At 43.5% G+C, this 25,832-nt stretch overlaps 1 protein-coding gene across 1 annotated transcript in view; it reads right to left on the bottom strand.

Annotated features, from left to right (window-relative positions):
* Nucleotides 1–967: 967 nt before the first annotated feature.
* The window catches only part of LOC311035517 (uncharacterized protein), a 65,448-nt gene continuing 40,583 nt past the window's right edge, over nt 968–25,832 (bottom strand). Inside the window, exons 17-20 of the mRNA XM_084043785.1 lie at nt 14,305–14,336; nt 14,111–14,225; nt 10,620–11,127; nt 968–5,086 (exon numbers count right to left, since the gene is read on the bottom strand). Coding sequence (XP_083899911.1) covers nt 4,891–5,086; nt 10,620–11,127; nt 14,111–14,225; nt 14,305–14,336 — 851 coding nt within the window. The 3' untranslated portion in view covers nt 968–4,890. The remainder of the gene's footprint in view (nt 5,087–10,619; nt 11,128–14,110; nt 14,226–14,304; nt 14,337–25,832) is intronic.

Below are 25,832 nucleotides of genomic sequence, written 5' to 3'. Positions count from 1 at the left end.
GATCAAAAGTTAATTTTTAGAGATGGCGCCGGGCGCCATTTTGAATTTGGCTGTCTAGCAAAAAATGCCGGGATTTTTGGGAGGGACCTGGGGGCTAAATCTTTTCTAAAGGGTCCATAGAGGTCAAATCAATCGTCAAAACATACTTGCCAAAGGATGGTCACAGAACCTCACTTTTGGACCCTACTATAAGTGAGGTTTGGACACTGACCAATCATGCACCGTGATTGGCCAATAGTCTACAACGCAGTCTACAACGCTAACCCTTCCACAGTCAATGCAAATCTATACTTTTGCAAAGTCAGCCAATCACATTACAGCTAGTGTCATCACCAGTAGCTGTAATGTGATTGGCTGACTTTGCAAATTCAGGACTGTGATTGGCTAGCGAAACACATGACACATGTGAAGCCCTATGAATAGCAGTATGGACACTTTGTTTTTTTTTAAGTGTGTCATGTTGTGATGACCACACACCGCCCACTTCACACTGGGACATTTTGTCCAACATCACGCAAATCGGTACACATTGGCCTATTAGTCATGTGATCAAGACGAACCGTCAGATTTTATCCTGATTGGCAAAAACTTCATCAACATTAATCCCTCAACTTCTACAGATTCCACTCACCTCATGACTGAATTCCAAACATTGCTGGCCCACAATAACCTACCAGACCTGGCTCAGAGGAGCACTCTTTCTAGTTTTAAGTGTTTATGTATACTACTAGAAGTTCGGGCCGCTACGCGTCCCTCACGTCTAGAGTTCGACACCTATGTGCCATCACCGATGTAACTGATATGCCCATATATGGAGATCTTTGTGTCTGTCAGTCCTTGTCCCTTTTATTCCCATATAAGGAGATCCCTGATGTTGTCAGTATATGCCCAATTGCCCATATATGGCCATTGTAAAATAGTTTGTTCTGATGAGGGCCAGAGGTGGACAGAATGGACAAACCAAATGTTTCAATAATACAGATTTATTTTCAAAAAGGTTTAAAAAAAATAAGGTTAAGATAGAATAATAAAACAAAAACAAAAAAAACAAACTTACATGCTTTCTAGCAAGCAAACAGTCTAACAGACTGTTTAGGGCAGAGCTCCTCCTGCAGCATTGTGCCCATGTTCACTGACTCGTGCCTGACGCCAGACTGACTCAAATAATCAAACCTGGGCCTCTGCTTAGTGGCATCAAGCATCTGTCTTAAGGACAAGTTCACTTAATACATTCACCTTCATCACTATTGAAAATCAACAAAGAAAACATTTCCCAAACCTTACAGAAATCATTATAATCCACAAGATAAGTATTACTCATGTCTTTAGCAACACAACTCTTCATCCATAATATATATTACACAGAAAAATGCACACTCCCCTGGCAAGTGGTATGTCCTAATTACCATAGCCCTCTATATAAGGAGCACTCTTTACAGATCCTCAGACCAGGGAGAGGAAATGGCAAGTGTGTGTGTTTGTTTAGTAAGTGCAGGCAGGCAAACATCATATGCAAATCACATCAAATTCATTCAAACGGATAACTCTGACTGGGGAGGGAGTGTGGGAGATAGGTGGGTTTGTTGCTAATGATCATTACATCCTGATGTGAAAGAAAATATTTCTAAAGAAGAAAAAAATAAAGGTTGTTAATTATATCTTATCAAAATCAGTTGGACCTAAAAAAAAATATATATATATATATATATATATACTTTTTTTTCTATTTTATGTTATTATTTTTTTCTTCTCTTTATCTAAAAAGTAAAATATAATTACTAGTAACTTTCATAAATTAGTAACTAGTAAAGTAACTACAGTAGTTACATTTTTGGAGCAGTAACTAGTAACTATACTAACTAGTTACTTTTTTAAAGTAACTTGCCCAACACTGATATAACCAATCATCACTCCTCTTTTCCACTTTCACTTTCTGATGTTAGTGTGAAAGCACATCGCCTGTAGGTTAGAGATGACAGATCTCCGCGGGGGGAATCAATTCAGTTGGACCACATAACGTGACGGAAGTAACGGAACCATTTAAATCACAATAACTAACAGCGTTACTGAATGGGGAAGAGTAACTAGTTACAGTGGCGCGGGAAGGGGGGGGCTACGGGGGCTGCAGCCCCCCTGGTGATGGGAAGGGATTTTTTTTTATTTCTTTTTATTACATTTAAATTTTACTAAAATAATGAAATGACGTAACCCTAACCTAACCCTAACCCTAACCCTAAAACCGAAATAAAGTAAAGGAAAAAAAGTGCCAAAACCCACCCAAACCCGCACATTTTTTGACCCGAACCCGCAAAAAAAACGCATGCGCGCGCGCACGGACGGGACACACGCATGCATGCGTCAAGCGGATTCCCCCGACGCTCAGCCCCCCTGGCTATTAAGTACTTCCCGCGCGCCTGACTAGTTATGTTACTAGTTACCGCAAGTAACTACCACTTGTTAGTTGCGTTACAGTAACGCGTTAGTCCCACACTGGCAGTTTACAAAAAAAAACACAGGAATGTTGAGTTCAATACAAGGTCTGCCAAGAGGATTATACCCAAGAAAGAGCTATGGCTTGTTCCCATTGGGGTCCTGTGTACTCAATTCATCGAAACATTTAATGACAGAAAGATATACAATAATATTGTATATCTATATTGTAATACACATTTAAAAAAAAAATATGACTGGGCATTATACATTTTGGTGGCATAGCAGTAGAACAAATGGAAAACTAAGCTTTTTCAATATAATATGCAATTTATTTTAGAATGCTTAGTTTTCTCTGTCTACTATTCAAATATCAAATAACAAGTGTGAACATACAGTAGGTAGTAGTAACATGCTGTGTTTTTTTTTTTGGGGGGGGGGCATCAATATCGAGATATAAAATTTTGTCCATATCTTCAGCACTAACTTTCACTTTTTACGAAACTCTGCAATATGGTAGCGGGCTATGCCAAACGGCTAAGACACGAAACTCACAACTATTGGCCAAAGGGTGGCGCTATAACAATGAATCAACTTTGAACAGGTATAACTCATGCCCTGTTTGACCTACAGCCATGAAACTTTAACACACATATGCATCTCATGATGAATGTTATGACCCAGCCTAGGGGTCACCAGGTGTAACACAATTTCCTCAGGGTGGCACTGAATATAAAATCCTACTCAAAACAAAACCCTATTCTTACCTTTACCAAACAAAGCACAGGTATCTTACCTCACATAAACTAAAGAAACATAAGAACACAAAAGAAAGGACACCCACCCCTACATTACCAAGACTAACCATGTTGACATTGAAACTTCTAAAATACTGGCCAGGCTAAAAACACTTAAAACACCAGACTGGTGTGGTTGGGAGACTAGCATGGAGGAAGACTTCAAGGAGACTGAGACAGGCAGCTTTATAGACGAATCCACAGGCGCGCTGCCTGTAGGCGGCCATTGCTGCGGTGTCGCGGAGCGTTGACACCGCAGCTATGGCTGCCTACAGGCAGTGCGTCTGTGGATTCGTCTATAGACGAATCCACAGACGCGCTGCCTGGAGCTGCCTGTAGGCGGCCAGTGCTGCGGTCTTACGTCCGCGTAGCGTTCAGACCGCAGCAATGGCGGCCCGCAGGGCAGCGCGCCGTGGATTCGTGTATAGGTGAGCCTGGTCACAGGAGCCAATCATCAGTAGGGGTCCACCTGGCCAACCACTCACATTCATCAGTCACTCATTCACACACACTATTGAGGGAAGAAATACATACACAGGGCAACACACAAGAAGCAATGAACAACTTTCACACTGACTTTTGACCTTTGACCTTTAAATCTCCCACCATTTTGAATTATATGAAAAACAGTAAAAAATCTATAGACTCCTGGGATTTTTGAGAAATCTGAACGAAACATACACACACAACACAACTTACACATGAACTCTGGACCAATAACTAAATCTCAGTGGAAGAGAAGTTTGTAAATGAAAAAAATGAAGCTTTTATCAGCAGAATATTGCAGTTTTATGACAATTATTCATCTGTCCCTAACACATACAATGCAGACTCACATTTCTTTGAAATGTTGCAGTAATAGAGGGTCAATAGAGGTGATTCCAAATCACTGAAATGAATCTTACTTCAATTGGCCAAAGAGGGCGCTATAGCAATTTTTTGAAAATGCAAATGGGCATAAGTCATTCCTCGTTTGGCGTTAAACTGACAGTGCCGTATCAAGTGTATTCAACCTAATGTGTCTGAGGTTAATTTCAAAAGGGAGAAATATTTATAAAAGGCTCGCTCTGGAGTGGAGCCCACAAAAACACGCACTCGCATGGTAATGTTCGCAGCACAAAAAAACAAGTCCTTGATGTCCCCCTTAAGTTACATTACATTACATTACATTACAGTCATTTAGCAGACGCTTTTATCCAAAGCGACTTACAATAAGTGTATTCAACATAGGTAGGGAACGAAAACTACTAATCACCAGAAGTTTTAAGTACATTTCCTGCAAAAACAAGCAACCAAGAGTATACCTAGCGCTAAGGTAAAAGTGCAATATATCAGCTACCTACTTTCTTAAACAGATGAGACAAAAATGGCAAAATCAAATGAGCACGAGCTAAAACAAATAAGTGTATTGACTAAACAAGATCCAATAAAACAATACGAAAATAAAACAAGAGTTCGTACAACTAGTTAACAACAAGTAGGCCAGGCAAAGAGGAAGGATAGTGTTTCCTGAAGAGGTGGGTTTTCAGCCTGCGGCGAAAGATGGGCAGTGACTCTGCTGTCCTGACATCAGTGGGGAGTTCATTCCACCACTGTGGGGCCAGAACAGAAAAAAGTCGTGACCGTGTCGATCGACCAGAAGGACCGTTGAGTGGCGAGGGAGTCAGTCGCCCCGAGGTGGCAGACCGGAGTGGTCGGGCAGGGGTGTAACAACATTTGCGCCCTTGGGTGAAAACACCAGCTTTTTTGTCAGCGTTTTCGTTCTAATCACAGGGGTCTGCTTTCTGTAATGACCTTGAGGTATAGTCTGTGACACCTCTTTTTTGATCTTACTGAAAATGGTAAGGAGGCCGTCACCCCTGTAAAACACAAAAATCAGGTGGTCAGGTTTAAAAGAAGGGGGGAAAAGTACACATACACATATATATAGACATATATTTATGTATGGTACATTATTTCTCTGTTATAACAATGCTTCTTGGCAATAACTTTTATACCATTGGAAAGCCTGTTTATTTCCCTTTTAAGTGTTTGGGAACATGCATTTGTGGGTTGCGGCCATAAAAATGTCTCTTGTTACCCCTGGTGCCCCCGGTGTGCTCACGTACCCATGGTGGGGTACCTCTAACAGAGCTCCAGGCCATTAATGGTGGATTTCCACACTACACGACACGACACCGCCTACTTGTGCTACCATTTCCAGAATTGGGCTGGTGTCAAAGCAGTGACGTATAACGCTGCTGCTACTGATTGGTCGGAGAATCCTCACAGTTGTGTATTTTTGTATCTGTGAGGATGTGTTTAGTTGCTGATGTTAGAAATGCAGTTGAGATTCCACGAAGCACCAAGAACATAAAATACTAACACAAATGCGAGTCGTCATAAACTACGGCCACCCCTTATTGTTTGTACATTGGATTTGTCAGTGAGATGTCTCCTGTGTGTAACTGCTGGTGTAGAATGGGTGAAAGACTCACTCCACCGTGTTTGTGTTCGCTCTGGCAGTGTACAGACATACACTACATACACCAAATGGACCCCGCAATTCCTTAAACACGCAGGTGCGTAAATGCAGCCTAACACTTACAGTTTGACCATAATTAGTAATATACACCTTTTATAGCAGGGTCATCTTGCACAAATACATTAATTACCTACATTACCATTTGCGCGCTCAATGCAACTTCCCAGTAACAACAACTCTCCTGTTCCTGGTCTCACCTTCACAATAAAGTGTCTCCCGTTTACCTCCCAATGCAGTGCATTTTACACAGGTTATTATTAACAGAAAATAGGTGTAACTTAACCATGAAGTTAGAACGGCAGATAGTTTGATGCAGTGTGGTGTGCTGTCGTGTGGTGTTAAAGCTGCAGTCGAAATCCAGAATTAGCCGTTCCAATAGTCCTATCTGAGCAGGCCCGGATCTAGCCCAATTTGCGCAAAATACAGGGGCACCAAAATATAGGGCACCATTTAAAAGGGAAATAAACAGGCTTTCCAACGGTATGAAAGTTATTCCCAAGAAGTATTGTTACACAACAGATTAATAATCTACCAAATACAAATTTCCAAACTTGTGTTGTTTATAAATGCATATAAATGTATTTCCAGCCAGGACGCTGGATCTGCCGTTGAGCCCCTCCGAGGTGTCATGGGCTTAAATCAACGAAACATCAGTGAAGGGGGGTGCCCATTTGACAACCTGCTGAAGCCACCCAACTCCTGTCCAGTTGTGGTATGCGGTCAAGCCTAGTCTTGGCTCAGGGAGGAGGACGCCCCTGGCATTCAGAGTCCCGTCGGTGCCTTGAGGGAAGGAGAGACGGAGAGAGCGATGCCACTGGCTCACAGATGGCGCAGGGGCGAGTACCTGTAAAGGTGAGCCAGTTGCGATACCCTATCGTATTTTGCATATTATTCTCTGGTAGACCCAGTGACCACTTGGAAAGACAAGTTGGCAACCGAGGAAGAACGGTGACAGCGAGGAAAGACTGCTGACATCTGGGAAAGACCAGAGCCGGGGTGTGGCGGCTTGGCAGGCCAAAGCACACCCTCCGTGAGGAGGAACCCAAACCAATCGCTATGGAAAGGTATATTAAAAGATACCCCCGGGGTCGGGCGAGAGCGGGGGAGGATGATCGACCCACAGGACGGACCAATGTTATGACCACCACTGACGGACAATCGACTATGGAACAGCTAAGCGATTCATCCCGGGTCTGCAGATGTGGGAAGAAATGCAAAAATGAGAGAGGTCTGAAGATACACCAGACAAAGATGAAGTGCTTGCAACCTGAAAGTAATGTGCAACGCACAGGGAAACCTGGTGAGACGGAGGAGAGGCCGGGGCAGGAGACAAACCACAGTCCCCAGAATCTCCAGGCACATGAGGAAGAGGGGGGCAGGAGCAGCATCGCTGGTGCGACTGAAGCGGCACCACAGTGAGAGGGAAGTCACTCAGGATATCGGACGTCATGGCCAGAACACTCGTGCCGGAGACGCTCGGAAAGAACGAGTGAACTGGCCAAATGCAGCTGCAAGAAAAGAATGGGAGATGTTTGATCGTGACGCAGACCAGGTGCTTGAAGCAGTGATCGCAGGAGATGTGGGGAAGAAGCTCAAGGCCATGTCCTCGATAATATGGAGTATGGGTGCTGATCGCTTTGGAAAGAAAGAACAGAAAGGCAGAGTAAACATCCAGCCCAAGGACAACAGACGTCTGAAGGAGATAGCTGACCTTAGAGGGGATCTGAGGAGGCTTAAGAAGGCCTTTCGCAAAGCAACAGCAGATGAGAAACCAGCTCTCTCAGAAATTCGAGACAGCCTGAGGGAACGCATTAAGATCTTGCGTCGAGCTGAGTGTCACCGCAGGGACAGGAAGCGTCGGATGAAGGAAAGGATAGACTTCATGAAGAACCCATTCAAATACCTGTCCAAACTATTGGGCGACAAAAGATCAGGGGAGTTGAAAGCAACAAAGGAAGAGGTGGAGGAGCACCTTCGTCAGGTCCACAGTGATCCCAGAAGGGAGGACAGTTTAGATGAGATGGAGAAGCTCATAAAACCGGCTGAACCAACTATTCCCTTCAAGGCAGAAGAACCGAGCTGGCAGGAAGTCAACAACTTTCTCAAGAAGACCAGAGGAAAATCAGCCCCAGGGCCGAACGGCATCTCGTACAATGTTTATAAGCATTGCGAAAGGCTTAGGAAACGACTCTGGAAGCTACTGACAGTGGCATGGCGAAAGAACTTCCTTGCTGACGAATGGTTGGTTGCTGAGGGGTGCTTCATCCCTAAGGAAGAAAACTCTAAAGGGATTAAGCAATTTCGTACCATCTCACTGCTCAATGTGGAAGCTAAGATCTTCCTGGGGATTCTGGCGAAGAGGTTGACCACCTTCATGTTGGACAACGGGTACATCGACACTTCAGTTCAAAAAGGTGGCATGCCAGGGGTATCTGGCTGTCTTGAACATACCAGCGTAATCTCCAAGATCATCGAGGATGCAAAGAGGAACCACGGTGACCTAACAGTTCTGTGGCTTGATCTAACGAATGCCTATGGAACGATACCCCACAAGCTAGTGGAGCTGACTTTGAAGACCTACTACATCCCAGAGCGATTCCAAAAGCTCTTGCAAAACTACTTCGACAGATTCAACATGCGCTTCACCTGCGGAGAATTCACCACTAATTGGCAGAGGCTAGAGGTGGGCATTGTCACTGGCTGTACAATTTCAGTGATTCTGTTTTCCGCAGCGATGAACCTTCTCGTCAAGTCAGCAGAGAAGTTGCGTCGAGGTGCAGTACTTGCAAGTGGCACCCAGATGCTGCCCATAAGAGCGTTCATGGACGATCTCACCATCACGGCAAGATCAGTGCCAGAAGGAAGATGGATTTTGGAGGACTTGATTGAGCTCACAAACTGGGCGAGGATGGAGTTCAAACCGGCAAAATCCAGAAGCCTAGTACTGAAAAAGGGGCGTGTCCAGGAACGGTTTCGCTTCAAGATAGGAGCGGACATCATTCCAACTGTCCAAGAGAAACCTGTGAAGTGCTTGGGGAAGTGGTACAGGGCAGACCTCAATGACAGGCAGAGTGTGAAGGAGATGCTTAGCCAGGCAGAAACCTGGATGACATCTCTGGAGAAGAGCGGTCTGCCTGGCAAGTATAAGGCCTGGGGCTACCAACATGGGGTTCTCCCCAGACTGCTCTGGCCACTCCTGGTTTATGAGGTACCTGTCTCTACAGTTGAGGGGCTGGAGAGGAAGCTGAACACCTACTTGAGGAGATGGTTGGGCGTCCCAAGAAGCTTCTGCTCCATTGGCCTGTACAGCACAGGTAGCAAGCTACAGCTGCCCATAACATCAGTAGTGGAGGAGTACAAGGCCACAAAGACACGCCAGGCCATGATGCTACGAGACAGCAACGATGAGAGAGTGCGCCAGGCGGGCATTGTTGTCAGAACAGGGCGAAAGTGGTCAGCCAGCAGAGCACTGAAGGAGGCGGAGGATCGACTGCATCATGCTGACATCGTTGGGTCAGTAAACCAGGGAAGGCTGGGTCTGGGCTGCTCCACCAGAACAAGCTGGAACAAAGCTGACCCAAAGGAGCGGCGAGGCTTGGTGCAGAGAGAGGTGCGGAAGGCAGAGGAGGAAAGCCGGCATGTCAAGGCTGTGGCCATGAACAAACAAGGCAGCTGGACTAGATGGGAGGGTGTGAGGGAGAGAGCTCTAACCTGGCAGGACATCTGGAGCATGGAAGGCCACCGGATCAAGTTTCTGTTGTGCTCTACATATGATGTCCTGCCGACCCCATCAAACCTCCATACTTGGGGATTGGTGGAGAGCCCAAGCTGCACGCTCTGCGGAAAGATATCTAACCTCGAGCATGTCCTCTCCTCATGTCACTCGAGCCTAGCAGACGGCAAGTTCCGGTGGCGACACGATCAGATCCTCGCACAATTGGCAGATGGTGTTGAACAGGCGAGGAAAAAGGCAAGACAGCTTTCTAAGGGGCCTCGCTTCATCCAGTTTGTCAGGGCAGGAGAAAGCTCTGCAGCAGGAGGGAGGAGCAAAGGGGTCCTGGCCACAGCAAGTGACTGGGAGATGCGGGCCGACCTGAAAAAGCAGCTCAAATTCCCAGAGGAGATAGCCCACACTAACCTGAGACCTGATATTGTATTGTGGTCTAAAGGTACCAAACAGGTGGTGCTCATGGAGCTGACGGTACCATGGGAAGAGAGGATAGAGGAGGCGTATGAGCGCAAGCTTAAGAAATATCAAGCCCTCATCCTCGAGAGCCAGCAAAATGGATGGAAGGCCTGGAACTTGCCGGTGGAGGTGGGCTGCAGGGGGTTCGCTGGGCGGTCACTCTGGCGAGCCCTCGGACTGCTGGGGATCGAAGGGCTGGCTAGGAAGCGGCTGGTAGCAAACACTACTAAACGGGCAGAGGAAGCTTCACGCTGGATCTGGATACAAAGAGAGGTGCGGTGGCAGAGACGACCTACTGAAGGACCAAAGACATAGAGTTGGGTGGTGTTCAAGCGGGGGTAGAGCCAGGACGCTGGATCTGCCGTTGAGCCCCTCCGAGGTGTCATGGGCTTAAATCAACGAAACATCAGTGAAGGGGGGTGCCCATTTGACAACCTGCTGAAGCCACCCAACTCCTGTCCAGTTGTGGTATGCGGTCAAGCCTAGTCTTGGCTCAGGGAGGAGGACGCCCCTGCCATGCAGAGTCCCGTCGGTGCCTTGAGGGAAGGAGAGACGGAGAGAGCGATGCCACTGGCTCACAGATGGCGCAGGGGCGAGTACCTGTAAAGGTGAGCCAGTTGCGATACCCTATCGTATTTTGCATATTTCATATTTTGAATTATCATTTTGAGAGTTACAGTACCTGCAAGAGCCTTCTTTCAGCTGTTTGCACACAGACTGCGTGAACTGGCATCCCATCAATCGGTTTCTATATAGGTTTGCATCACTGCTTGCCATGACGACCAGGAAATCTTCCATGTGATTGGGAATCGTGTCTCTTTCCTTCCTTCCCAGACAGGCCTCGATGAAGAACAGTTTGGGCTTTTTCTCAAGGCATTTGACTTTACTGAAAGGCTTAGTTATCTGAGTAATGTTAAGGGGCTCCCCATCGATCCCTAGAACATGATTTAACTTTCCAGGAGCAGTAATACAGCAAACGAAGGCATCTCCGTGCTGTAGAGGATCCCCAATATTAATGTTATTGAAGCACTCCTCCTCACTGGACCATTGCTTTACGGAAGACTCCTGTAATTCAGTGGGGTTGTTCAAAGAAGAGAAGTATTTGAGTGTCTTCAGCATTTGGTCTCCGGTTAGATCTTTACACATCAACACCGTGAAGCCCAGGCTGCTGAATGTACGTGCCAAATCATCTGCAGGAGAGGAAAACAACACACCCTTGGCTCATTATTTTTAACTTTTCATGTTTACATTTTAGATGTCAATTTGACACGTTTGTTGAACAATTCAACAATCCACTTTATTTATAGAGCACATTTAAAACAACAGCATTGAACCAAAGTGCTGTACACTCAATAAAACATATTCAAACTAGAAAAAGTGCTCCTCGGAGCACAGGTCTCCGCCAGGTCAGGTACGTTATTCTGGTTGTGTGTTATTCATAGTTATTCAGCTGTGTGCATAGTTTGAGGCTTTTTGTTCAAAACGGACCAATCCTGCAAACTTTGGAAGCCAACCATAGGCAATGAGGATGGAATATGGGAAATCGGACAGATCCGTGTTGATCACATGACTATAGAGATACTGTGTACCGATTTGCATGACGTTTGGATAAAATCTGTAGGAGTAATGTAAAAATGCACAAATCGGCCTCCTGGTGGCGCTATAACAGGCCCATGTGAAAACATTGGGGCAGAGGTTCTGAATTGGCATCCAGGGAGTGTGTGTGCACAGTTTCGGAGCGAACGGGCCAACGGTGCCGGAGATTAGCTGGTAACACACAGACAGGAGGGACACACACACGGACGGACGGACACACGGACGGACGGACGGACGGAGGGTAAAACATACTCTCTCGCCATGCCTTCGGCCTGGCGGAGACAATAATACTAAAAGTAAAACAATAAAAAGGGGGGAAAACATGAAGGATAAAACACATTAATAGAATGTAAAAAGAGATACAGCAACTGCAAGAAAACACCACACACAGCATAGACACATTGCCTGTCGGAAACATTGACTCTCAACCGACTCTAGATTAAAAGCTAGGGAGTACAAGTGAGTTTTCAAACGTGATTTAAACACAGACAAAGTTTTGAGAAGCTCTAACATGGGGTGGAAGATCATTCCACAGTTTGGGCTCCGATATGTTTTTTTTACAACAAGGGTTATTTTAGTTGATAATAGTTAAATGATAATTTAAAAAAATGTTTTTATTGCTTTCGATTGTTATAGGCAGGTGCGGAAATCCCAGGGGGGACGGGGGGTTTTGTCCCCCCCCTAGCTTCAGATTGGACCCCCCTAAGTCATATAGAATAATACAAATAAATGTCAAAATATATATTTTTTTAATAATGAATCAGTAAAATCAGGCAAAAATAAGAATTAAATAACATAACCCTAACCTAACCCTAACCCTAAAACCGAAATAAAGTAACCAAAAACGAAAAGAAACTAACAAAATCCACCCAACAAAACACAAATTGCAAAGCGCATGCACACTTCCGGCGCCCGCGTGCGGCCGCGATCCCCCAGCCTCAAGTCAGATTTTCACCCCTGGTTATAGGGATTTTTAACTGGGGGGCGGGGGCATTCAGGTAATTGGTAAAAAAAAATTATATATATGCAGGTTATTTTTATATCTGCAAGGTCGAAGGCACGGAGGTCAGGGCAGAACCTCTGACTCATTTTTTTTGCATCGGTCTGTTATAGCGCCACAAGGAGACCGATTTTTGCAAAAAAATATATATATATATATATATATATATATATATATATATTAGTCATGTGATCAAGAAAGATTTGTCGGATTTTTCATATTCCATCCTTATTGGCTAAGGTTGGCTTCCAAAGTTTGCAGGAGTGGCCCGTTTTGTACAAAATGCCTCAGATCAGGTCCGATGTCCGTGAAACTTTGTACACACATCCCCACTAGTGGGGTTCCGTGTCAATATCATTTTTTTGTTTTCATTTACAATTCATGTGAAAATGTTGTTTTCACTACTAATTTGAAGGTAAATTGGCCTCTAGGGGGCGTCGGCAGTTGCCAACCCCCCACCAGCCCTAGAAAAATATGTTAACTGTTGTAACTTTTGATTGGATTATCCGATCTGAAAATATGAGATATGCATGGATTCAGGATCAAGAGTAGCATTTGGTACTTCAAGTATATTGCCCATAGAATCAATTTCATTTTCCAGTACTGGCGCATATCAATAAAAATAGATATAGCAGGGGACTGGGTATGGGTAATTTGTTGTTTTAATTTCAAATTGATGTGAAAGTTTCGCTTTCACTACTAAATTGAAGGTAATGGTCTATAGAACATTTCTGGTTCGAGTGTCAAGCACTCGGATAAAGAAAATGCACATTTCCACAAGAATAGTCAGAAGAGGTCTATGCGCTAGCGTATGTGTCGGAATAGCATTCATTTCCATTTTTGTCTCCACTACGCCATCTACTTGAATAACTAAAATTAGTGTCTTGCTACTGTATGTAAATTATTATTATTAGTAGTAGTGTTACTTTCCATTTAAGATGAATCATTTCAGAACAGCATGTTAAATGTCTTTCAATTTAGGCAGGATTTCTATTAATTTATGTCATACATGTATTTTGGGGTATTAAGTGGTGCTGAATCCAAATCTGCTGTATGCCCAGCTCAAAATCGACCATTTAAAGATGGTGGCCACCACTATGCTGAAATATATTAAAACATATATTTTTGACCAAACAAGGTAGAAACTTGATTGAATTTAGCTTTTTAGGTTTTCATATATGGGAAATCCAATCCCAAATTAGGCCTAAGCTTAGGGAACCCGTGAATTGAGACATTTTTCAAAAAAACATAATTCCGATTTTGGCCATTTTGGAAATGGACCAAAAACATTTTTTTCTTTTCAGTCTGGTTTATTTATCGTCGAGCCAAATTGTTCTATAGACCATTATCTACAAATTAGAAGTGAAACATTTACTTTCACATGAATTTGAAAGGACTGAGTGTCCTGGCACCCCACTACACTAGGCCAAGGAAGAATTGCCACCCTACATTTTTCAAATCAGCCACATGGTGGTGCTATAACAGTCAGATTCATGTTTTGGCCTATAACTCTCGAACCGTAGGTCATACAATCAACATATTTTTTTCAAGTGCCATAATCCAGACAATATACATACCACAATCCTTTCTTATTCCACCTCTAGGTTTTGGGTCCAATGTGATCTCAAACCTCTCATTGTGCATGATCACACAGAGACCTGTTGGTTTGCTGATCAGCTCGTACTGCTCATCCTAAAAACAGACAGATTTTTTGTTTGGTGAGAGGAGTAATACTGTTGATATTTGTGAATGTTTAACTACTTTTACTTACATGTTCTTCCTCCTTGCTTTTGTTAGCACCATCTGAGTGACAAAGGCAATAAACACATTATATTTCAAAAGATAAAATGTTTCCATGGGATTTTTATAAAAGGTGTACACGTAAACTTTGTTTAAACTCTAGAATCTTATTGACTAGTCTTTTTGTAGGCTAACACAGTAGTTACCTATGCCATTGGGTCCTATTTCTTTTGATTTCCAATGTAAATGTTGGATTGAGTTTTGGATAAATTAAGAAAACTAGTCCATACCCGGGGATGTGTGCAGTCAAAGTATTAACAGACTTTGGGTTATGTGCTGTATACAGCAATAGTGCCAAGCCTTTTTGGGCCCAAGGAGCCCTTTCAATATAATAGCATATTCATTACCAACCACCCGCAATGTATGTGAAATTGTGTGTTAAATGTTGAAGTAACAAAGAAATGTCAATCCATTACTATAACCAACAATGTATATAACATTGTACTTTGCAGTTGCATAATGGAGATATTTGATATTGATATGAGTAATGTGACTGCATGTCGTAGTCTTTGATGAGACACATAGGGATGTCCCGATCACGTTTTTTTGCTCCCGATCATTTGATCTTGAGTATCTGCCGATCCCGATTTTTCCCGATCCGATCTTTTCTCTGCGCGCCTCAGATGCGCGCAGAGACGCGGTGCCAATGATGACAGTGACAGCACTCAGTGCATACGGTGGATTAGGGTTCACCACAGGCTGCCAGGCGCTTAGGCCTAACAAAAACATATGTTGGTTTCCGGTTGGCGACCGACCCTATTAAATACGTGCGACCCAGATGATTTTATTGGCATTTGGAGTGAAAATAAAAAAATAAATAAAATTAAGTCAAAATCCGACCGAGTCGATCAAAAACGTCTTACAAAAAATATATTTGGTGCGACCACATTAGTTTAATCAAAGTTTTCTTTCGTCTAAAATATCATGTGCGCAAATGTTTTGTTTTACTATTCATGCGTCATTGCGTCATCGCGAGGAGACGGCGGCGCACAACAACAGCACATGCACGTCCTCCTCCAGCCATGGATTATGGACCTGTGTACAGTGTCTGCCGTCTGCCCGTGCAAACCACCTCCTAAAATAATTCGATTGACTACTAAAACGTTTGCAGACATAATTAAGGAGGTGAAACAGTGCCGATGTCAGTTTTCATCTGCAGCAGGGAGACATGACCGAGCGGATACATGGACCCACATCTCAGTTGCAAAGAAAAATCACCCCTTGACTCTCGTTGCATATGCTGTTGAAAAGACAACTTTGGCATGGACGTGTGTGTGTGTGTGTGTGTGTGTGTGTGTGTGTGTGTGTGTGTGTGTGTGTGTGTGTGTGTGTGTGTGTGTGTGTGTGTGTGTGTGTGTGTGTGTGTGTGTGTGTGATGCGATACGTGTGCGCGCACTTCTCTTCGCTTGTTAAGACTCGTCCGAAAGTTTAACAAAGAGTAGTGTAACATTTTTAGTCGGAGGTTAAAACAAGCCAAAACAGTGACATAAGGCAGGGGTTCCCAAACTGTGGTGCGCGCACCCCTTGTGGTGCGCGAGCGCCCACCAGGGGGTGCGTGACCTGAAAAGCCTAATGGCGGTTCTATGGTGTTATTTTGCTAATAAATATAAGTTTTTTTTTTTTTTTTTAAATGGGAATTTTCACTGTGTGTAAATCATGAAATTGAAGAAACTTTTATATTAAAAACGTACGTTTTACTATATATAAAAAAAAAAAGATGTATCATGTACCCAAAATGCACTTGACTTCCTGCCAAATGTCCACAGACGCGCAACGACCTATGCGCGCGACCGGGAAACGGCAGGGCAGCGTAACATAATGTAAACATGCAGAACTGGCTAAAAACAGGGAAACTGTCAGGTGGACGTGGTCAATCAAAAGTTCATGAAAGTAATGAAAGTAATCAAAGCGGACAGGAGGAAGAGGCGAGAGAAGTGGAGAGCAGCGTTGTAGTGGAGAGTGAGACAGAGAGTGATGATGACAACAATGACACGGGGGAAACTGAAAAGGGGGGGTGTGGGGCAAAGACACAACAGCCAGGCCCTCCATCAAGAAAACGGGGTAAAAAAAGAGACAACGAGACTGGGCGAAAGACTGGAATAAGAAAAAGGAAATACGATGAAAACTATCTGTGTCTGGGCTTCACTTGGATTGGTGAAGTGGATCACCCAGACCCCCAGTGTGTGATGTGCGGTGAAGTCCTATCCAACAGCAGCATGAAGCCTTCATATCTACGTCGCCACTTCACCAGTAAGCATGCCGATGTAACAAAAAAAAAACTTGCATTTTTCAAATCAAAATTGGCGGAGTTGAAAGACAGACAAAAACAACTGCAGGTTCATTCATGTGGTGGCTCTACCAAAAAGGCACTGAAGGCTTCTTATCTGGCAAGTTACAGAATTGCTAAAAAAGGGTTACCTCACACACTTGTGGAAGACGTGTGCCTGCCAGTTGCCAAAGATATGGTTGAATGTATGATAGGAAAAAAAGAAGCAAAAAGATTGGACATGATCCCCGTGTCCAACAACACTGTGTCAAGACGCATCGATACGATGTCCGAAAACATCCTGGCAACGTTAGTCAGTCGCGTGAAAAACAGTGAGTTTTATTCTCTCCAAGTAGATGAGTCCACAGATGTGGCAAATCTGGCTAATCTGTTGGTGTACGTTCGTTACCTATTTGAAGGAAAGGTGAAGGAGGATTTTTTGTTCTGTCGGCCACTTGTTACCCGAACAACAGGAGAAGAAACCTTTAATTTGATGAATGCCTTTATGAGGTCCAATGGAATCGACTGGACGTGCTGCGTTGGATTGTGCACTGATGGGGCAAAGTCGATGACAGGGAAGCATACAGGGCTTATAGCTCACATCAGGAAAGTCTGTCCATCCGTTGTGTGGTCACACTGCAGTGTTCACAGGGAGGCCCTCGCTGCAAAAAACATGCCAGCTGATCTACTTTCAGTCCTCCATGATTCTGTGAAAATAGTTAATTTCATCAAAGCTCGTCCGCTAAATTCAAGGGTGTTTACTGTGTTGTGCAATGAAATGGGAAGCGAACATAAAGCACTGCTTTTGCACACGGAGGTGCGCTGGTTGTCGCGAGGCAAAGTATTGACAAGGCTCTTTGAACTGCGACACGAACTTCAACAATTCTTTGAAGACAACCCATTCCATTTAGCCTCCAAACTGCATGATGAGGATTTTCTGCAGAAGCTTGCTTATCTGGCTGACATATTTTCACATCTGAATGAATTGAATTTAGGTTTGCAGGGACTCAGTGTTACACTGTTCAACACACACGACAAGATCGAGGCCATGATAAAGAAGGTACGGTTCTGGGCTCGCTGTGTGAGTGGGAATATGCTCCTGTGTTTCCCTTCACTTCATGCGTTCTTGGAGGATAACGAAGTTGCCATGAGTGAACCTGTAAAAGGGCTAATAACAGAACATCTCAACCAGCTCGCTGAGCAGTTACGGAAATATTTCCCACCTATGGATGCATCTCAAACGTGGATTCGCAACCCATTTGACGTTTCCCCTCCTGTCCCACAACTGTCACTACAACAGCAGGAACAGCTGATTGACTTGTCATCTGATGGAGCGCTGCTGCTGTGTTTCAAACGAAAGCCACTTGTGGATTTTTGGACAGAGGCAATGACAGCACACCCCGACCTGGCAAAGCAAGCCTTGAGGGTTTTAATGCCCTTTGCCACAACCTATCTATGCGAGGCTGGATTCTCTGGTCTCACAGTAGTGAAGACAAAATATCGGCAAAGACTGAATGATGTTGAGAAGGACTTGCGCATTAAACTGTCTTCAATTGCACCAAACTTCGCAGAGCTTTGTGCACAGATGCAGGCCCACCCGTCGCATTAACGTGGGTAAGTAATTAACCATCGATATCATTATTGCAGTGCTGGTTTTAATATATTAATTTTAAATAGAATCGCAGGTAGAACATGATTCCACATAACAGAGAAAACAACACAAATCCAAGCAAAAGCAATTGAAATTATGATTAATCTCAGCTACTGGGAATAATCACTCACGCCTTTCTTTTTCTCTCTCTCTCTCTCTCTCTCTCTCTCTCTCTCCCCCTTCCCTCTCCCTCCCTCCCTCTCTTTCCCTCTCTCTCGCCCCCCTCGCTCTCTCTTTCTGCAGGCTGAAGTTAACGCTGAACCTCCTGCACTGCACTTGAAAATCCTTAAAAATCCTTTTTGTTTTAGTTTTTTGGCCAATCTGTTTCAGAGCATATACATGTCTTTTTTATTTGTTGCAATTTGAGTAAAATGACTGGTGTTGCATTTTCGCTAATAACTGCTGCTGATTGATAGCTGCATGGTTGATCGTTAATTGTGGGCTCCAAGGCGAGCATAATGTTTATTTTTTGGCCAATCTGTTTCAGAGCCTACATGTCATTTGTATTTGTTACAATTTGGTTAAAATGACTGGTGTTACATTTTCGCTATAACTGCTGCTGGTTGATAGATAGCTGGTTAATCGTTAGTTGTGGGCTCGATAAGGCGAGCATAATGTTTACTTGGTTTCTTATTATTTTGAATTCTCCAAATGTTTGTGAATGTGAGAGCTCATAGGCCTACTGCACTTTTGTATGTGTTCTTATTGGATTAAAACTGATGCCTTTTAGTGCGGATATAAATAGACTGTGTTGCCTTTTTTATGTTGGGCATTATGTGTGTGTGTGCGCGCATATGATCAGAGAGAGAGAGAGAGAGAGAGAGAGAGAGAGAGAGAGAGAGAGTACATTTTTATACCAATACTTTTGTACCTTTACTGAAATACATTTTTAATTTACTTTTACTTGTAAGGGAGTATTTCTACATTGCAGTATTGATACTTTTACTTAAGTAGAAAAACGTGTGAATACTTTTTCCACCACTGGTTATGAACAGAACTGACTATATTGGCTTGAGGTGGCTAAAGTGGCCAACGTGAAATCGCGCAAAGACACCCGACTTAATGAGGGCAAAAATAATAATACATTTATAATACAAAACCGAGAAAAACCCGAAAAAAATGATAAGAAATTAATAAATAACCAAATTAAAACCGCAAATTTTTTTTCGCGCGCGCGAACGGGGGACTCATGCACGCGCGCTTCGCGCGCGTGCATGAGCCCCGGGGGGTGCGTCATCTTGGTCTGGAGGTAATAGGGGGTGCACAGCTAAATAAGTTTGGGAACCGCTGACATAAGGTGAGCTGAGAGATGAAACAGGGACCCCCTTCTATATTGTATGAAATTTTTACTTGGTCTGCTCTTTTTTCCCCTCTACACCTATATACCTCTTTGCCAAAAATAGCAGATCTACAAGCTTGTGAGCTTGTAGATCTGCTATTTTTGGCTTTAGTCCACCTCAGAAATGGGATGCTAGTGGTTAATGTAAAAAATATCATATCACACAAAGATTTGGTGGCCCCCCCTGTAGTAACTCTGAGGACCCCCTAGGGGTCCCGGACCCCCTGTTGAAGACCCCTGGACTAAAGTGACATAAGGTAAATTTCTCACCTTCTCAACAATTAAATGCAGACATGTCCTGCTATGTGTCTGAATGCGAAAACCTTATTTATTAGTTTTTGCTTTTAGTTCAAATAAGAAAATCATTTTGCATTAAGATAAGATTTTGTTAGTTAAAAAAGATTACAATTTTTAATAAATAATAATTTCAATAACTGATCTCAATATGGACCCATAATAAGTTTTGCCAAAATCATGCAGCTCTAACGGCTAACAGCAACAGCCATAACAGCAATGGTATTATGGTACAAATAAATAAATATAAATATAAATAAATGGTAAGTGGTGCATTTATATAGCGTTTTAAGCAGTAAAGCTGTATACTGTATATCAGTAATAGAATGGGCTTCAATGTTAAAGCTCTTAGTTCTGAATTGAGCTCATCTCATACCCTGGGGTAAAATGTTTTGTTTTCAAATCCTGGTTTAATTCATTCACCAGTCAGTATTCTTGATTTTCCAGCTCCTCATGCCATTGGTTAGCCAGTTTGATCCAGGGATAGCCAGTAGCTAAAATATCTGCTTCAAAACACTTTATTACTTGAAGATGTTTGTTTTGTATTAATATTTTTGGTATGTGAGTGATACAGCACTTTACTTTGGTACTTTACTTAGAGTTGAATTAAAACTCAAAAGTATTCAACCAGTGTGTGGACATTCTATTCAAAGTTTTCAATTGTTTATTGTTTGTTGTTTTCAGACACTATTTTGTAAGTGCAGTGTACATGAACCATTTAATGATTTAGAAATTGGTAACTCAGGAAAACATAGAATGTATTAAAAAAGAAGCATTATCGATCATTGCCATAGGAAAAAAAAAAAAAAAAAAAAACTACCTACCCATCCTTCCCATGAGGAAATAAAATAAAATTCCTTGCTACCCATCATTCCCACAAAAAAAAAAAAAAATAAAAAATAAAATAAATTCCCTACCTACTCAGGGCGCGCTCTCACCAAAAGTTGGCTGGCCGCTGTTAAACGCAGGTTGTGCGCGGCGCCAGTTTTTTGCAGCCAGCGGATTCTAAAAAAACGCTGTGACGCACCTGTCACTCACATTCAAGACCGTCCTCGTAGCCCGCACCGGACGTCTGGGCACACGAGTTTCTAGACAACTGGGCACACCGGATAAGTGGGCATACGGAAATCTGGGCACACAAGATGAATGGGCACATGGACATATGGGCACACGAGATGACTGGGCACACGGACATCTGGGCACACGAGATGACTGGGCACAAGGACATCTGGGCACACCGAATGACTACCAAGGATTTTTGTGTTCCTTTGATATTTAAGTACCCCCCACCCCCCCACTGTGAGAGAGAGACGGTGGGAGACATTGTGTAATGTCTGTTACTGAGATAGTGTATTTGTTGTGAGCTGTGTATTGCCTCTCCCGTGTGTGTGTGTGTGTGTGTGTGTGTGTGTGTGTGTGTGTGTGTGTGTGTGTGTGTGTGTGTGTGTGTGTGTGTGTGTGTGTGTGTGTGTGTGTGTGTGTGTGTGTGTGTGTGTGTGTGTGTGTGTGTGTGTGTGTGTAGGTTGAATCGGTGGAGACTCTTACATTCTAACCCTAACCCCTAACCCTAACCTGGGTGGAGGGTGATTATGCGGGTGAACTCAGTGGAGGAGGGCCATTAGGTGTAAGCAGTGGGGAGGGACCACTAGGTTGAATCAGTGGAAACTGTCACATCCTAGGCCTATACCTAACTCTCATCCTGAGGGGGGGAACTCAGGAGCATCTGCTCAGGAACTCAGGAGCAGACAATTCACAGCAGGGGTTCACTAATCTCTGGATTTCATAGAAAGGGGGGGCACATCAAAGCAGAGTGCCCAGCTGTCTTGTGTGCCCACTTGACTGTGTGCCCAGTTGTCTTGTGTGCCCAGTTGACAGTGTGCCCAGTTGACTGTGTGCCCAGCTGTCTTGTGTGCCCAGTTGACTGTATGCCCAGTTGACCTGTGTGCCCAGACGGCTGTGTGCCCAGTTGGTTTTTGTGCCCACCTGACCGGTTACCCCCGCGAATACCGCCTTCTGCCTTGACGTTGCCAGGCAACCACTGACGCACATCAGCATCTGTCTTTGCACTTTCACACTTGGGGTTTGTACATCTACATACACATTCAGATTTAAAATATAAAGTACTTACCCCATGGCCACGGATGTTACAATCATGTACGGGCCCTCATAAGTATCCGTATCTTCCGTATTGTTCAATAAAAAGCATTTGAATCCAATCAGTGGTCATTTTCTCCGTATGCTTTCAACTGCGCGACCCTAGCGGTTGAGAGGTGTATTGCACTGTTGGTACATTATAACTCTATGGGAAAATGGCCACCAATCGGATTAAAAAGCTTTTTATTGAACAATACGGAAGATACGGGTACTTCTGAGGGCCCGTACATGATTGTAAAATCCGTGGCCATGGGGTAAGCACTTTATATTTTAAATCTGAATGTGTATGTAGATGTACGAACCCCAAGTGCAAAAGTGAAGACTTTACTGACAAGGCTATTAAATATATAGTTAGAGTAATATTATTACACTAAATATATTATTACACTAACTTGAAGCCTTTGCGACCGCACTGACTTGTAACCAGGCCAGTTCTTTAATGTCATATGGAACTCTTTCATGGTCAAATCATAAAGTACTGGGTGAGATGCAACAGCTACAACCAGTTGGTCCACTGAGAGCACCTTGTTGCTTCCTGAGTCTTGGGACGGTCCGCCTTCGACTCACCCGATTGGACAGAGGAGGAAAATCAGCTCCTGCCTCCAGCAGTTTAATGCTTCTTCGTGTAGAGCGGATAAACGCAAGGTCTGCGCGACAAGCGGAAAAATCTGCTCTTGCGTGAATCCACGCATTTGCATTGACAAAGCATTGGCAGATTCTGCCCCAGAGGTAAAATAAAAGTGCGGTGGGAGCGCGCCCTCAGCCCTAAAATGACAGCCAACCGGAAACCAAAGTTTTTTTTGTTAGGCCTTATCAAGGACCTGGGCGACATGTCTTCTCTACCATACCCTACTTTATCATTAATTAGAAAATTAATGGCACCATCATTTACTGAACGCATGATAATATTTAAAATACTTTAAACTAGCGATTGAAAACAAAGTATTTATGAAAATGTTTACTAAGGTAATAAAATCAAGTGTAAAGTCTTGTTCACTTGAATGGGGTGTATTTGCTTCTGCAGCCACTAATGGGAACAGCAGGCAATTTCGTTCTTCCGTATGAGCTTCGATTTCAAGAGCTCTCCCTTGCCGCCTGCAATTGAATCATGATGGCCTGAGTTGATTACCTGAGAAAGGTAGTTGGGACTGCCTGCCCCACCCGGTAATGCAATAGCTGTTGTATCCATTGTCAGAGTACCTGATGTACCCGTCTGTCTGGCCGTGTCCCTTTTATGCCCATATATGGATCGGTGTATTTATAAAATAAAACCTTATGCTAAGTTTCCGCATTACAGTATTGTACTGTTTGTTTGTATGATTATCTCTGTATAATAAAGCTCTTATTGAATGACAGGGCTGTTGTGTATTTATTTTATGCACGGATAAGTGTATTGAAGTTATGTTTTGTATGTACTCTGTAACAGTGATGCTAATTACGCTAACTATGGTTTATAGAAGGCATGCCTTGCAAAACTAGCAACTTGTTGTAATTGCATCATTAAGACATCCTAACATACAATATCAAGGTTAAAATATCGCCTCCTTCAATTTCTACCACCTTTTTCTTTGCCTTCACTGTCTTCCCCTGCTTGCACTCCAGGGTCATCCTACAGAGCACCAGCCGGTGCTACCTTGCTACGCTTTCCCCTGCTATCACCTTGCAATCTCCCTCCTACATAGGATATAGTCCACCTGTGTGCTTCAACCTGCACTGTTATATTACCCTGTGTTCCTCCCTCTTCTTGAATTAGGTGTTTACCACGGCCAGTCAAGTCTCCTTTAAAAGGTTCAAATCAGAAACACATTTTCAACAGTAACCACCTAAACTAAACTCATTATGAAAAGTATTTCATAAATTAGCAGCTGTGTCTTCCTTTGAAGTTAATAGCAAAACACAAATGAACTAGACGCGTCGCAATTCAGGGCAATTGCAAAGTGTGGTTGCGCCGCCGCCGGTCGCGGGTCGCCGCCGGGACTCGCCGGGCCTCGAGTGATACGCTGGGAGGAATACCCTCGGAGGCCGCGCAACGTGCGATTCCAATTCTGTGCCGATCGGATCCCGCGTTCGTGATACGTGCCATTTTGATTTTAAGAAATAGGCCCTTCCCACTAAAGAAACAGGCCCCTCCCACAAATGTAACGGGCCTATTGTATTGTCACGTCACTCCTGAGATGACTCGCGTTTCATTTTGAGAGGATTGATCCCTCCAAAAATCATGTTTTTGTGTCAAACGGTTACATTTTGTGCATTTGCGGTGATGGGGCAAAGTGGAAATGCTTTTGGGGATTTGTTGAGTAAACCACCCTCGACATGTGATTTAAATTTGGGATTGACCGAACGTTTCGTTCGTGATTTCTGGCATTTTTGGTAAAACAGGCCCCTCCCGCAAACTTTGGAAGCCATTTACAGACGAACGGTAAGGACTATGAAAATGCCTTTTGGATATTTTTACCGCATGCGCCCAGAGATCATGTGTACCGATTTTTGTGAAATTTGGACAAAATATGTGGGAGGAGGAGCTAAAAGTGTGTTTTGAAGAAAATTCAAAATAGCGGAAAATCTATCCAGATGGAAATGGGCGTGCCTATATGGGGAGTTGCGTCGTAACCCAAGGAATCCAGGGGAAAATAAATTTTGATTTTACGACCTACGGTTCAAGAGTTATAGGCCAAACCGTAAAGTGGGCTGTTATAGCGCCACCATGTGGCCGACTGGTGTGATTCTTTTTAAAATAATTTTGCAATAAACTATTAACCTCCCCTCCAAGTCTTGTAACTGTAGCCCTTACGGTTTCCAAGAAAAAAATACTTGAATGGGAGTTTTTGCAATTCCCATTAAAGTGGATGGGGAAATTTAATGCACTAATAAATCAATATCAAAAAATCTATCCAGACGCAAATGGGCGTGGCCTATATGGGGAGTTGCGTAATGACCCAAGGAATCCAGGGAAAAATACATTTTGATTTTACGACCTACGGTTCAAGAGTTATAGGCCAAAAGGTAAAGTGGGCTGTTATAGCGCCACCATGAGGCCGAATGGTGTAAGATTTGTTTAAATAATTTGGCAATAAACTATGAACCTTCCCTCAAAGTCTTGTAACTCTAGCCCTTACCGTTTCCGAGAAAAAAAATTTTTGAATGGGAGTTTTTTCATTTTCCCATTAAAGTGGATGGGGAAATTTAATGCACTAATAAATCAATATCAATTAAACTATGCAACCAATCTCTTAGCAAAATACACGCGCATGATTCCCGGTGAAGCCGGTCATTTTGACATATGCCACTAAATTAGGAAAAATAAACTGTGGGAGGAGTAGCAGCCCGAAATAAAGTTTATCTAGAAATAAATAAAGTCGGTGGAGATTGGAGAACAATAGTCTGGTTGCCCTGTTAGGGCAACCACACTAATAAAAAAGAAAAGTACGGTATATAATAGTCAGGAATAAAATAAATAATAAAATACTGTGGTCGTAGGGCATGTCATTTTTTGAGGGTCCACACGGCCAAAGAGGGCTATGGCCGTGGCCGGTGTGAAATTCTTGCCCTGCTGAAAGCCATTTTATTTCCTCGTTAACATCCTGTTTACATCGAGTGTAATACCGGCTTTCACCTGATGCGCCCCGCCACTACCACCCATTGAGGAATACAGGGAACTTCCAACAGAATCCGACAGACGGGATTAAAACGGATATCTATTGAAAAATACGGACTAATACAGTGCACACACATTCCGAATGTTGAGTTAACATCCGTGGCTACAGGGTCAGCACTTTATATGTAGAAGTACAGGAT

Source organism: Gymnoscopelus microlampas, assembly GCF_963454915.1.
Source record: "Gymnoscopelus microlampas genome assembly, chromosome: 19".
Taxonomy (NCBI): domain Eukaryota; kingdom Metazoa; phylum Chordata; class Actinopteri; order Myctophiformes; family Myctophidae; genus Gymnoscopelus; species Gymnoscopelus microlampas.
The sequence above is the reverse complement of the archived record's forward strand: the minus strand, read 5'-3'. Positions and strand labels throughout refer to the sequence as shown.